Source organism: Pochonia chlamydosporia, chromosome 2 (assembly GCF_001653235.2).
Source record: "Pochonia chlamydosporia 170 chromosome 2, whole genome shotgun sequence".
In the NCBI taxonomy this organism is placed as follows: domain Eukaryota; kingdom Fungi; phylum Ascomycota; class Sordariomycetes; order Hypocreales; family Clavicipitaceae; genus Pochonia; species Pochonia chlamydosporia.
In genome coordinates this window covers 3,234,115-3,247,755 of record NC_035791.1, presented here as the reverse complement: position 1 = coordinate 3,247,755, position 13,641 = coordinate 3,234,115, and the positions used below count along the sequence as shown (strand labels likewise).

Here is a 13,641-nt window from a genome sequence, read left to right as displayed (position 1 = left end):
TACTCGGTGCAACTGGAATCGCAATCATATCCGGCTACCATTAATTTCTATTACAATAATTCCGTTTGTCACTTTTCAACCCGACATTTCAATGGACTTAAGGACACACTGCCCATTTCCTGCGGCTTTTGCACACCTACGATCCGCCCTCCTGTTTCGGGGAGACCTTATTCTTTCCTTTCCTTATATTTTTCTACGTTTGTTTCACATCTTTGCTTACTTATTTTTGTTGGAATTTTGGCTTGCTTACTGGACACAATACCCTGATACCAATAAGTCCAGAAATTTGAAGCACTGCAACGGATGATAGTGGAAAGGGGAAAAGGAGGAAGCGATAGGAGATGGAATCAAACGTGAAGCTGGCTTTTTTCTTGGGAGAAGAACATGGTTTTACTTCGTGTTTTACCGTTTGATGGACTTGGATTGCTCGGCGGAGATATTGGGAGCTTTTATTTTGTTTGTTTTTTTGTATCTTGCGATGAATTTGCTTCCTGCACAGCGTGGGAATCTATCAGTCCCGTGTGCTCTTGGTGGTAAATATTAGTGTGATGATCTATAAATTCATGATTTTGGTACCCTGCGACTACTGTCCCTGCAATACGTGATGTGGAGTAAAATGGTGCTCATATGCTGCCAACCGCCGCAATTACAAGTGAATCTGACGAGTTTGACACCAACATACAGGACCTTCTGTGTCACAATGACAATCAACGCGCTTCTCCGGACCACGAACATTGATGAATATCATATATTGCTAATCATAACCATGGCACCCTACCCGTAGCCGCGCATCCATCCCAAGAGCAAGTATAAAGCTAAAAAATAAAGTTGAGCAAAGACCAAGTATTATCAAAATATACAGCCAAAGTAAAGCATAAAAAGTCCTCGTGTTCAAGCCCAATTCAATAGAAACAAGAAGGAAAAACAAGCAAAATAAACGCCCGAGACGCTGAGTACTCCAGCCGCTCTCACCGACCTTGGAAGCGTATTGACCCAGCGCCATGCTAGATAACCAGCCCAAACGAAAGGAAATAGGATACCGTAACAATGACAATAACGCGAAACGAGAAAGTAATAAACAATAACAAAATATCAACTGTTGGTCGTTCCTGTTAAAAGAGCCCCTGGGTATGTCATTAAAAAATTGTTTGCCTGGAGGGCCCGCCATGTAGATTCAGGGCGAAATGTTGAAAGTCACCTTGAGTCTAGGCCGCTCCAATAGAAACAGAGGTCACGCCAGTAGGTTGTGGCAAACTGACTGTTCAAAGAGCGGAGGAAATTAAATCTCCATTCGTCCAGCGACATCTTCGCTCATCAGTCGCTCCTTGTCAAGCATGTGTGTGTCGTCCTCTAGGTCGTCATCTTCTTCTTCCTCGTCGAAATATTCATCGTCTGAGTACGGAACCAAGTCGCCGTCTTCTCCTCGATTCCAATAGAGCCCATCGTCCATTTGGTCGTCTTCATCGTCATAAGAATTGACCAGCTCGACATGCCTGTCACCCAGCCAGTACGTGGCTCGCTTTGTGGCGCCTTCTTCGTCAAAATCGGTGTTTCTCTTTGCTTGGCCAACTCGCATGGGTCGTAGCGTCGGACTGTTCGATGAGACAACGGGAACGACACGGACATAGAGATATGCAACTCGTTTCAGAGCCCTATTGAAAAAGAAATAATGGACCGCCCAGATGGCACTCTCGTCCTCCTCAAACGGATCAGGGTCCGGTTGGTAACTAAAAATAGTGCACTCGTTAAGGCGCATCTCTTTGTCTATTAACGACCAGCATTGTGTGCCCCAGACTGAGTTCAGATCGCTTCCTAAAGACGAGTCAAATGATGTCGCCTCGAATCCGGGCCGTACGTTTTGCAGGATAGAATCGAGGTTGGCCATAACTCGGCGCAAATTTCGCTCTCGCTTGAAGTCATTTGGCCGCAAAACGTGTGAAAAGTCGTAGTGTGGGTGACTCGCGTTTAGTGTTGCAATTAAATAAGCAAATGTCCTTCTGCTTGACAGTTCCGATAGTGGCCCGAATGCGCTTGATGTCGAAAATAGTTGCATGCTCGGTGAGGTGGCAAGCATGTGCTCGCGATCAGGCGGTGATAAACTTGCGCCGAGTTTCAACAGAGCCGCATGTTGTGAGTTTAGGTCCTTATCAATGTTTTTGTATAGTTTCTTGTCGGAGCCGGTCGACTTGGTGGTGTATAAGTCGCAGCCGCCAGTGACATTGCAATCGGGAGTGTTGAAGTTGAGCGCGCCTGTGACGGCTTCAAAGTCCTGAACCGGCAGATACTACAAAGTTGCGCATGGGCGTGTTAGCAAAGGGAGTCATCGTGGATACTGTCTTCATGACCAGATACAGCTGCCTGGATTAATGCAAACCTTCATTTTGGTGGAGGGTTGGGTTGGCTTCCTTGAGAGTCCAAGTTGTCTGGAAGCAACAGCGACAAGAGATGCCCCAAGATTGGGCGAAGAGAAATAGGCCGCGAGTTTTGTGAATGGCGCGGTAACTCAGTGTGCCGCGACGTCAGGAATCGAAGACGGCGTGAAGAGACAGTGAGCAAACAGCGTCACAAACACGCGGAAGAGTTGAGTAACGCCGGAGCCAAGCGGTGAGGTTGGAAGCTAGACACCGGTGAGTCTGCCAAAATCGATGAATCGATGAATCGATGTGTGGTAGTGACGGGCCAGGGGAGACGTTATCGCAGTCGCTCGCGGAGATTAAGTTGTGGTTTGTGTTGTTCGCCGTCGGTCGCGTTTCGTCAGTCGAGATGTCACTCCGGAGTCGGTCGTCCAAGAGTGCGCGACGTTGTGTGCTTGTGGCCCTAGACTGGTCCAAGAAGTAGGAATAAGTGCCAGACCGACAAGTCTAGCAGCAAGGGCCGGCAGACATGGCTGTCAATGAAGAAATATGAGGGTTGGAGTTGGAACAACTGAAGTGATGTCTTGGGAGAGGTGAGATCGTGTGAAGTGGGGGGAGGGGAGGAAGGTTGAAGTAAGTAGGCACTCAAGAGGCACTCAGGTTGGAAGTCGAGGTTCGAAGACTGGGTGAACAAAGCCGAAATGGCGTGGTGCAGAATGGCGCTCACACTGGCGGGAGGAAGGTGCGAAAGGAGCGTTTGGTGTGTGCGAAGTACCAATGATGGAAGCAGCCAGCAAGCGCAGCTGCAACAGCTGATGAACCAAGGCAACTCGAAAGTCAAATCACAGCCAACCCAAAACCCAAAACCCAAAACCTCCCGACACTCAGAGCGCCAGCCCAGCCTGACGACATCAGCAACATCCACGAGGAGATGGGGACATGGATGACTGGGATGGGGGACACGGAACACCGAAACGCCCATCAGCAAAGGAGCGCCAGCAGCACCAGCACGAGCTCAGTGCGCGAACGGGGAGCGAATGTCGCTGGGGTTCTTGGTGCAAAGTGGGTTTGCGGCTGCTTTTGGTTTGCTGCTTGCTGATCATCCCCCCAATCCTGTTCAATGTTGTCCTTGGGCCCCCGTATCGGACGGGGTTATGGCTGATGGGACTTTGGGGAGACGCACCAGACATCAATCTGGTCTTGTCTGGTGGGAGCCGTCAGTCAGGTCCAGTCTGGTCGGTCCCACCCAATACAGACCCAACCGGAAACCGAGGCGTGCTTTGGTGTCGTGTAATCGGTGGCCCACATCCTCATTCCATCCTCATCCAACAACGCAAGCCACCAGGCAGGCGTGTGCGAAGGCAAACAACGGCACAGCACCATGAGATTGGGACAGGTAGTTGGAAGCTCTATCCTCGAGCGGGTCCTCAATGTCAAGGACGGCACCGCTCTGGCGACATCGCAAAGCACCGATGCGGATCACGTCCCTCTCTGATTGCCAGACGAACAAGAAGCCGCGCCATCTCCGGCCAGTGTATGCCCGCAACTTCCGTACTTTCAGTCGTCAGCGAACATGTTCGTGAAATCCGTCCATTGCATAGAGCACGTCAGTCATGTCAATCCTTCCTGTGACAAGCATGAGAGACAATGCTCCTTTGTCGCTCAACACATCTGCAACGCCGCGTGGATCAATTGGGCTGGCTAACCATCTTGATTGGGTCAATACTCACATCAACGCCAGCTCGTCCCGTCAGGGCGAATGGGATGGCATGGCAGTGCCACGGGTCGAACATTAACAGTTGCTAAGGCAGGACGGGTACTGTATCTGTAACACATTTATTAAGAATCGTTGTCGTGTCTGACATCGGAACACACGACCACGGGGGCTGCACTGGTGCGACAGTCAAAAAGTTGAACGTGAAATACTGCTCGTTATTTGCTGATTCAGTCATGAGCTTTCGGCATTGGGCATCCTTGGGTTGATCTTGGCTGGTCCGGTTTCCATCCGATACCGCAAAATCGACTCTCATAAAATACCCTGCCACCCTCCGTGATAGATGTTGTCCATCCGGCTCGGTAGCAAGAATCTTTGAGTGTGCCAAGTCTCCAACCCGTCAAGCTGGTTCTGATTGTCCGCGATGTGCAGCTGCCCAAGTTTTCCCGTTCTCTGACAGCCCAAAAGGGACTTGCTATCTCTCGATATTACAGAGGACGGTTTTCCATCCTCAAAGATAAAATACACACAAAGCCAACATGACGGCGCTTTCCCAGTGGCAAACAGCTTGTTGATCGGTAATGAGGCCCCTACCCGCGCGTCCTGTGTTCCGTAGTGTCTTCTCTTCCCATTGAAGAGATGCCTAATATTTTTGCCCGAGTTCATCGCTCGCAGCTTCACCGCCGCTCAAATCAGGCCGGCGGTCTTGAGATTGTTCTCGACGTCTAACGTAGCCTGCCAAGTTCAAGTGTCAATGTCTTGCATCAACCGCCGCTGTATTTCAAATCACTTTCACATCCTTCACATTCTTGCTTCTTTGCTTTTCAATCCGGCATGTACTGAGACGGCCGCCGCCCCTATTTGACGAGTTTGTGGGTATCGTGCATCGAGGTGGTGATCATGACATCAACACAACTTGGAACGTTGGAAAGGTAAAGAGGTGCCACGCCATCGAGCGAAATGTAAATCACCTCACATGTCAAAGTGTCGGAAATGAAGAGGAGGATTACATGAGCTTGGTAACTTCATCCTCAACCTGATGAGGGGCGAAGAACAAGATATCCCACGTCAGCTGGTTTTGACCTTGGCGACGACATGTGCGAAGAAGATTGCACGGCGAACAACTTCTCTGCCAGCAAAAGGGGGGCGAGGAAATTGGGGACACCGGACCGAGGAACAACATCAGCGCACTAAACGTACCTCCATGTCTTCAAGGGAGTCCTGCTGCCCTATGCATCGCAAAACGTTTTTCTTGCTGCTTTCTTGAAGCTCGCCAGCGAGTAGCAGCTCGTCGAGTATATAGTAAGCCTTGGTGAAGGAGAAGATAATGTCTAGCTCGCAGACATTGCCGTAGTACTTGTCCATTTGTTCGACATAGCGATGAATAATTTCGAGAGTAATCAACTCGTTATCGTCTGACGAACATCCAGCAATGAAGAATAACGAGGCATATCGACGGTACACGATTTTGGTGTCTGCATGCCAGCAGATGTATTAGCATTTTCTTCACAATCTAAAACTCCAGACTATTAGTACTGGAGACGGGTTGCACGACACGAACCTTTATACTCGAGGAAGTTGCACATGCGCGTTCGGCGGGCAAGGACCAGCTGGGACACATCCTTGACAATCTTGGCCTTGTCCTTTGGGGACAGTGTGGTAAACCACTTGGCGAGGCGCTGCAAGGCCAGGTAAGCATTTATGAGATTGGTTATACAAATTCGGGCATAGGCGTAGACGAACCACTTTGCCCTGTCGGGACAGCAAAATAAGATATCTGTGGCCACAGGTCAGCAACCACCTTGACAAGACTTGTCGGCGAGGCGAGGCGAGGCGAGGATTCTGGTACGCACTGAATGGCCATTACGAAGGAAGAATACACATCACCAAGCCTAGCTAGGACTGGGATGTGTATGCGAGGCTGTCGGGAACAGGTCGAGAGCAAAGAAAGAGGCGAAGGGACTCGATTGTCGTTCGTGTGGGTTGTGGTGTGGAGGTTTACTGTGTGTTCATCACAGTGCTAGGGGTCATCTAACCAGGTTGGCGACGAGCAGGCAAGCCGCCAGCCCAGGCAGGAGCTTCATCGGGGAGTTGGTGGGGGAGAACTCAATCCCTCAGACCAGAACAGACGTTTTTCCGCGCCGAAACTCCACCGCTGGTCAAAACATTTGACACGAGCAAATAAAGTATATGATTGTGTGGAAATTGGTCAAGTTGAATTCTCTAATAGCACGTCGATTACGGCCTTGCATTTCTACATGAGTGCTGTATAGTTTTACGGGCCATCAAACTGCAGTTAAACCTGCGAACTTCGTCTGGCTGGGGAAGCCAATGATACGTCACATAGAATGAATGGCGACATCTATGCTGTCTCACAACTCAACTGAGCAACTCCGCCAGAAGTGTGCGGACATGCAACTTGACATGCAACTTGAACATGCATCACCCAATATCAGATACAGGCTGCATATCCTGTAACCAGTCACGTCTTGCAGCAGGTTCATTTGATCACCTCATGTCTTGCGATCCGAGCCTCTCCGTATCCCGTATCATGCATCGCGCCTCCAAGGAAGATGGCGTGTGTCATGCATTTGCAATTTCCATGACATATACTGAAACTTGAAGACCGAGAAAAGTCCAACTTCCGAGAGCCTAGCACTAGGCTGCACCATAACCATCAGGTCCTTGACCACTAACAGTGACAGGCATGTCCGGCTGATGTCCCTATGGGCACCGCGGGCCAGGCAACATTAAACAGTGAAGGCACTGTCAATTAAAATTTGGCGCGCAAGAGGCGGCATTGGCAAACTCAAAGCCGTCATCGAAGCCAGCTTGGGCTGAGTTGATTGCTGGAAATGCCAATGGGAACCCCGCCAGGACACCCCGCATTATTAATCCAAGTTGAGCGGATGAGTTCTGGCTGGGCCTGGCACTGGGCTGTCCGACAGTCGCTCCATGTCTGGGCCGATTTCTGATGCGGTTGCGCCAGTTCCGGGAAGGTAGCACTTAATGGTATTTGACGGAAGGCGCGAAGGGAACATTGGGAACAGGGTCCAGCACATTGGTTCATGTCTGAATTTCGGTACGCGACGAGCTAAAAACGCCCGCTCGCTCCCAGGCTCTCATTCTCTTGGGGGTTTCGAGGAAGGCGCAACCAGATGCGACAGTCCGCACCCTGTCTAAATTTTCTTAAGCATTCTCCGCTTTCGCCAGAAGACGGGTGCTTCCCTTCTTTGATTATTTTTCTTTTTAGAAACTTGTTGTGCATTTGACTTGGTATACTCGATACGGCTGTGCAGATATTTCGATTCCATCCCTCTACAATATTTTGCACCCGGCTTTTATTCTGATACTCTGCCTGCCATGACGAAGCTGGTGCTGTCGACAGGGTTTGTCTTCTCTCTCCTCCGTGCGCCCGCCGGGACAAAGAGGACCCTGCATGTGAGCGACGATGGGCTAACCGAACTCTTTGCTTTTTGTGCAGCAATGTCATGACCTCTGGGCCATCGATCATTCGAAAGTCGGGCGGCAACAACAGATCGAATCTCGAACTTGTAAATTCTCTCCGCGACAATTTTTCCGAGGCCAAGCGCGACTATGCCACTGCCAATGCCAATGCTAACGGCAACGGCAACGGCACCGGCAGCGTCAATGGCGCCAATGGTGTCAACGGCATCACAAACGGAAACGGCAATGGTATTCGCAGCGGAACGTCGACGCCGCCCACGCCGGTCGAAGTTTGGACTGAGAGGGATGGCAAAGTGTTATACATTCCCCGAATCAATTGGCAGGCGGCCGGACTGAGAGACGAGCGAAACCAATACGAAATCACCGTAAAGATCTTCCTGCTACCAGGCACGTCCGTTAACCAGCGCGAGCAGTATATTCGTGACGCTCTGGCTCTTGCCAGCAAGGAACTGGGCATTCAAACAATTGACTTGCTCGTCGCGTCCTTCCCCGGCATATCCTTTGAAGGAACCTGTGAGTGGGAGGCCGACAAGAAGAATGCCCACCAAGGCAATCTGGACGAGGAGTTGGCTACTTGGCAGATCTTTGAGAACCTGCACAATCAAGGAGTCGTCAAAAGACTAGGAGTATCCGAGTTTGGCAGCGAGAAACTAAGCGCATTCATCAAGCGTGCTTCCATTCCTCCGGCTGTTGACCAGATCAACTTGCACGATTGCTGCAATGTCCCACCTCCTCTCAAGCAGCTAGCAGAAGTCCATGGCATTGAGCTAAATGTTCACCGCGACTGCACAGACATTCTGCCTCCTGGAACTCTACGGGAGCTCCTTGGCTCAGGAATCCGAGGAGCCAATGTGTTGGCTGATGCGGAAAATGGCGGTGTTGGACTGCAGGGGAATATTGTTCCCCAATGGGTTGCTCGGTATATGGCGTTCGTGCGAGACCGCGGTGTGATTGAGAACAAGGGTTACTTCGCAGGTGCGGAACTTGTCGAAGGTTAAAGTAGGGTACGCTGAGGAAGTTGAAGTTGATTTTGGGCTTTGGGGGACGTTGAAAGAATGAACAGTTGGAGACGTGAAGTTTTGGTAACACTGCATATTGATGGGCCGGGGTGGGAAATTTGCGTTGACAGACATACACAACAAGTCCTGCAACAATTCCTGTACTCTTTTCTCCTGTTTTTCTTTTCTTTTCTACATTGTTTACTTCTTGGGATATCTCGGGGTTCGTTCTGCTATAGCGAGCATCACTTCTGCGCTTTAGAGGCGCATTAACGGCAAATACTACAACATGGATATCATTAGTTCTTTACTTTGCCTAGTCTTTCCTCTTAACCAAGCATGCTCCGTTTCCGCCCTCGCATTCTCACATCTTCCAGCTTTTTCAAGACCGTAGACGCTTGCTTGAAGCACCCCTTGTAAGCATCGACTAATTCGCCAAACAAACACTCCGCACGAGGGTGTGTACTACCAAATGCCCGTTCCAAGACGTACAAGTCCACTGCTCGTTCTTCCTCGTGCACAGCGCCGCTAGCCAGCCCCAAATCAATAATCACAATCTCCCCACTCAGCGAATCGACCTGTTCCGAACGGTCGGACGGCGGACTCAGCATCATATTGCTGGTGGTCAAATCGCCGTGCACAATCCCAATCTTATGCAAGTTGCCCACAGCCCTGCCAATGCGCCTCATCAAATCTTTTAATCTTTCATCGTCCTCAATGCCTTCTGTTCTGCTCCCCAGCCATTCATTTATATTGACTCGCACGGGTGTCCCCTGAACCCATTCCAGCATCAGCCATCCGCCGCTTTCGTCGATGCCATACACGGCGGGGACGCGGACGCCGTCCCTTCGACACTTGGCGAGGATTCGGGCCTCAGATAGGATTCGGTGCTTGGTGAGTCGCTGGTCGAGAATCGGGTGTCGCCATGGTTTTGGAGGTCGGTATTTCAGCGCGCAGGGGAGATTGGGGTGCAGGTATGTCGTTTTGTAGAGTCGGCCTTCGGCGCCTTGGGTGATGAGTGATGGAGGGGTTGAGGAGGGGTATTCGAGAATCTTTGGGAGGGGAAATTGGTGCGTCGTGGGGGGTGACGCGGCGGTCATGGTGGTTGTCGATGAGGTAGGCTGTATGCTTTTATGGGATTGTCACGGGAGAGGATATCGCAGCATGTGGAATTTGGCTAGGTTGAATGGTCTGGCCGCCAGGGAAAGTTCAAGATGGTTTGGTGGTGGTTATGCAGGGATTGCTGGTGCAGTTTTGCGATACCAGACGGTTTCTAGCAGTGGACTGGTTGTCAGCACAGTGGCCAAAGAGCACCACTTGTGCCCCCACTTGACTTGATTCTAGTTGGCTGTTGACACCAGTCGACTGGTCCATCTGGTCTGGCCGCTTCTTCAAGGTTGCCATCAAATGACCTTCCAGTTACCAGTTGACCATAGGTAATTGGTCGCTCACTGCAGTGATCATTGCGAAAACTCGACCAATATCAACTGATGAATCGATAAATTCGACCAGACACAAAGTGTTCAACCTACCAAAATACATGCAGTATCACGCAGTCTATAATTGGTTGCCCAATGTGTTTGTGTCCCACCAGCAAGTCACGTCTTCCTCACCAACAAGACATCTACTCCTCCGTAGCCGCTGAACAAGCATTGATGTCTGCAACGCTCATACATGTCTTATCCTGAGTGAGTCAATTGTTGAACTAGAACCGGGCCACCACCGTCTTTCTATTGTTTGAAGGCTGTGCGGTGTAACTACTGACGGGCTTTGCATTGTATTTGATGCCTCGGTGCCTCGGCCGCATTCCAAGTCTCGTCGTCGGTCTCCCTTGCACACCACACCACACACCAGACGAGTTAATCTGATGGCGTGAGGCTTGCGGCTGGTGCCGGTGCCGATGAACCACCCGCCTCCGGTTTTCCATGTCTGAAGTCGCATTGCACATGCACTCAAGTGCTCAGTCGACGAGTGTCAACAACATTCGCCACCGAGAAAAACAGTCTTTGAAGGGCCGAGGAGTGGCACTGATGTCGTTCATCGTGATTCAGCTTTCTGCACATGTAGACCAACCACAGCGGCGCGGATTGGCCATGTCTATCCAACAATAATTGAACAAAGCAAGCCCTCGCTGTCCTGGCGCCATGTGACGCGTGTATATTGGCTATATTTGACCCTGGTGGATTCATTATGCTTCTTTTGGCTTGCACAATCTGCGTGCTTCTGCAGGCTCGGCCCTACAGATGTCCTGAGCCACAGGCGGATGCAGGGGCGAGGGCGCTTGAGTTGGCTCGAGACTTGTCTGGTGCTTCCATCCAGTTCGACAGGGACCGACCAGGGTGGCTGGGTCCAAATGTTCATGTTGGATCAGATCACAGTTGTCATCTCGGTCCTGGACTGGACTCATCGTCTCATCGATTCCACTTGATGTTCCTGCACCAGCCCACCAGGTCTTTCAGGACTCGACGGGTCTGCCGCGTACTAACTCGACTTGAATACTCAACCATACTCGACGTTAGTACGGACTTCGTTAGTGCATGCAGCCGTCAACTGGTCACGTCCTTTTTACCAGTCAACTGGTCTTTGTGGTGTTCGCAGGGTTCGGCAGCCAACAGAATTGCACAAACCGCAGCCTGTCATCTCAGTCGCGGCCCAATCGGGCAGTTGAGGCGTTCACTCCTCTTTCCAAGGTTCCCAACCTTTCGTCACCACTTCGCACATGTATGCCCACTTCTTCTGCTCTTGTGCCTCGCATCCTGCATGCTTTTTATTTTTTCTAGGCTTCGTCAGTGCTTCTTGAGCCTCTCTTTTTGAGCCAGATCATGACACCGTCCAGCTGCGAACCCATCACTGCCTGCGCATTATCAACCCCCGCTTCACCATGCCCGAGTCTGGCTGGCTTCAATGGACCATCATCCTCGTCTTGACCGCCCTTCTTCTCTCTGTCGTCGTCCTCGCCCAGATTGTCGCCACCTACTGGACGGCCTATGTAGTTGCGCCGCAGGAGATTGTCACCTTTATTGACACTGTCGACTTCTCCATCCAAGAAAACGAGAGTTATGACCGAGACGTCGCCAAGGTTCAGCGCCTCGAGGACAAGATTCGTCTTGGCCAGCTGCTCCGGGAGATACAGAAGGGGGGAGATGACTTGCGCGAGCAGCTCAACAGCTTGGTGGTTTCGGATGGAGCGACGACTCTAAAAACGAGTGCGAGGTTGCTTTGGGGTGCTAAGCGGCCTCAACTTGAGGACAGAGTGCGGAGACTCGATCTGTTGAGAATGCGCTTCCTCGTCGTCTACATGGGCATCATGACATCTGTGGTCGACAGGAATCCTCCACCGCCGCCTCCGCTACCCAGAGATCCAGAAAAGATTGCGGCCTTCTCGACCCCCACGAAGCCATCGCTTAGGAAATCACTCACTGAGAGCGTGGTGAAGCGCCCACCATTGAGGCGGCTGACCACCCAGGCTATCGGCCACCAAGAGAACGTCATTACACCCCATAGAAAGGGATGGGCGGGTGTTGTTGAAGAGCTTCAGACATCGCCACGAATGCAGCAACGTCATGCCTCGATAGAGCTCGCCATGTCACAAACAACACCGTAGCGGATGAGCCATACTTTTTATTCTTTCTTTAATACTCGTCAGATCCATGTTGGAAACCCCCGTACAGCAGCACAACTTATATGTGGCTGCTTGCAAGGACCCAACGTCTTACAGCACAACGAATCACTAAACATCTTTATATGCAGTTCTAACGACGGCAACGGATAAAACAGCATCGCAGGTACCTGGGCAATACATACAGAGCCATGGATGACTTTTACGACATATTACGGAGAAGCGAAGAAATGTGCTTACGAAGCATGATTGTATGAGAGAGGGCGTTGCATCACCACTGTTTCATTTTGCTCTTGCATTCTTCTTTTTCTTGGCTTATTTCTCCCCTTTCACTCTGATTCTCGTGGTGTGGAGTTATTGCTCACTGCACATTTTTCTTTTGTCCTTTTTCTGGCTCATTGGGTCATTTAGATAGGATACCCCCATTTCACTTCATTGAGGCACGGTTGGTTACATTTTGCGCTTTTAACTTCCCACGACTACCCCCGATCTTAACCCCTTTCCACCCCCGATTCCAATCACATCACCAATAGCAACGCTACTCTCCTGATACAATGGCAACCGTACAAGATTGCGGCTCGCGTGGTATAGAAGGAGGGTTTGTTGGTTAATGAGTTACCACGTCGTCTGGGCCAGTGCCGTTTCTCTCTCCCACTTTTGAATAGTTAGAAACAGGTAGATAATGAGAATTGAATTGCTTCAACACTTACCGTCCAGCGCCACTAAGAAGCGACTTACACAGTTGTACGCAGCAACCTATAGCAAGAAGTCAGTCCATAACTGTTATCAACAGACCACAATCAGTAATTAGGTAAAAAAGTCAAACTCACAATCCCCGTAATCTCAACAACCTCCCTATCACTAAACAAACTCTTCAACTTATCAAACGTCTCATCCCGCACCTGCACATTCCTCGTCATCTCATCCGTGTAAACCAACACAGCCCACTGTCTCTCACTCAACACCTCCGGCCTCTCCAACCCTTCCAACGGACCCTCCGTCTTCACCACCTCAAGCGCCTCCTTACTGACACCAGCCTGCGCAGCCAGCGGCGCGTGGTGCTTCCACTCATACCACGCCCTATTGCACACTGCGACTCTCGAAATAGCAAGTTCGCGAAAATCGTCTCCCACGCTGGTCTTTGTACGTACTGCGCCGAGAAAGGAGTTCCAGCCGTCGGCGAGAGGGGGCGAGTGTAGCAGCGCGAGGTCGAGGGATTGGAGGGGCCGAGGTGCTCTCCTAGCTTGGATGCGCTGGACGATTTGGGCGTCTTCTTCTGTAGAGGTTTGGGGAGGGTTGGGGACGTAGGGGAGTCTCATTTTGGGTGTGTGAATGATGGCTGATTTATTGTGATTTTGAGTGTTTTGGGGTTGAGTTGGAAATTTTGTTGCTGTTGAGTTGTGAGTGAGGTGATGGGAGCCGAATATGGAAATTTGGAAGCTTGAGTTATTGGAGCCGGTGTAAGAGCCGGGAGTAAATGTATGGCGG

The 13,641-nt window shown here is 50.8% G+C and overlaps 5 protein-coding genes across 5 annotated transcripts; 2 read left to right on the top strand and 3 right to left on the bottom strand.

Annotated features, from left to right (window-relative positions):
• Positions 1 to 1,279: 1,279 nt before the first annotated feature.
• On the bottom strand, positions 1,280 to 5,932 carry VFPPC_03081 (mitogen-activated protein kinase MAF1; the record flags this gene model as incomplete). The annotated part of the gene is made up of 5 exons (XM_018282628.1): positions 1,280 to 2,284; positions 5,269 to 5,543; positions 5,630 to 5,747; positions 5,812 to 5,845; positions 5,922 to 5,932. 5 exons carry the CDS (start codon positions 5,930 to 5,932, stop codon positions 1,280 to 1,282), a joined length of 1,443 nt encoding a protein of 480 aa, XP_018147178.1.
• Positions 5,933 to 7,559: 1,627 nt separating this feature from the next.
• VFPPC_03079 (glutamate-cysteine ligase regulatory subunit) lies at positions 7,560 to 8,534 on the top strand (the record flags this gene model as incomplete). Its single annotated transcript, XM_018282627.1, has 1 exon — positions 7,560 to 8,534. The coding sequence occupies one exon, from the start codon at positions 7,560 to 7,562 to the stop codon at positions 8,532 to 8,534; it is 975 nt and encodes a 324-aa protein (XP_018147177.1).
• Positions 8,535 to 8,863: 329 nt separating this feature from the next.
• Positions 8,864 to 9,634, bottom strand: VFPPC_03078 (tyrosine-protein kinase, active site protein; the record flags this gene model as incomplete). The annotated part of the gene is made up of 1 exon (XM_018282626.1): positions 8,864 to 9,634. One exon carries the CDS (start codon positions 9,632 to 9,634, stop codon positions 8,864 to 8,866), a length of 771 nt encoding a protein of 256 aa, XP_018147176.1.
• Positions 9,635 to 11,415: 1,781 nt separating this feature from the next.
• On the top strand, positions 11,416 to 12,138 carry VFPPC_13389 (hypothetical protein; the record flags this gene model as incomplete). Its single annotated transcript, XM_018291166.1, has 1 exon — positions 11,416 to 12,138. The coding sequence occupies one exon, from the start codon at positions 11,416 to 11,418 to the stop codon at positions 12,136 to 12,138; it is 723 nt and encodes a 240-aa protein (XP_018147175.1).
• A 622-nt stretch (positions 12,139 to 12,760) lies between these two features.
• VFPPC_13388 (4-carboxymuconolactone decarboxylase) lies at positions 12,761 to 13,472 on the bottom strand (the record flags this gene model as incomplete). Its single annotated transcript, XM_018291165.1, has 3 exons — positions 12,761 to 12,807; positions 12,864 to 12,909; positions 12,984 to 13,472. The coding sequence occupies 3 exons, from the start codon at positions 13,470 to 13,472 to the stop codon at positions 12,761 to 12,763; spliced, it is 582 nt and encodes a 193-aa protein (XP_018147174.1).
• Positions 13,473 to 13,641: the final 169 nt, after the last annotated feature.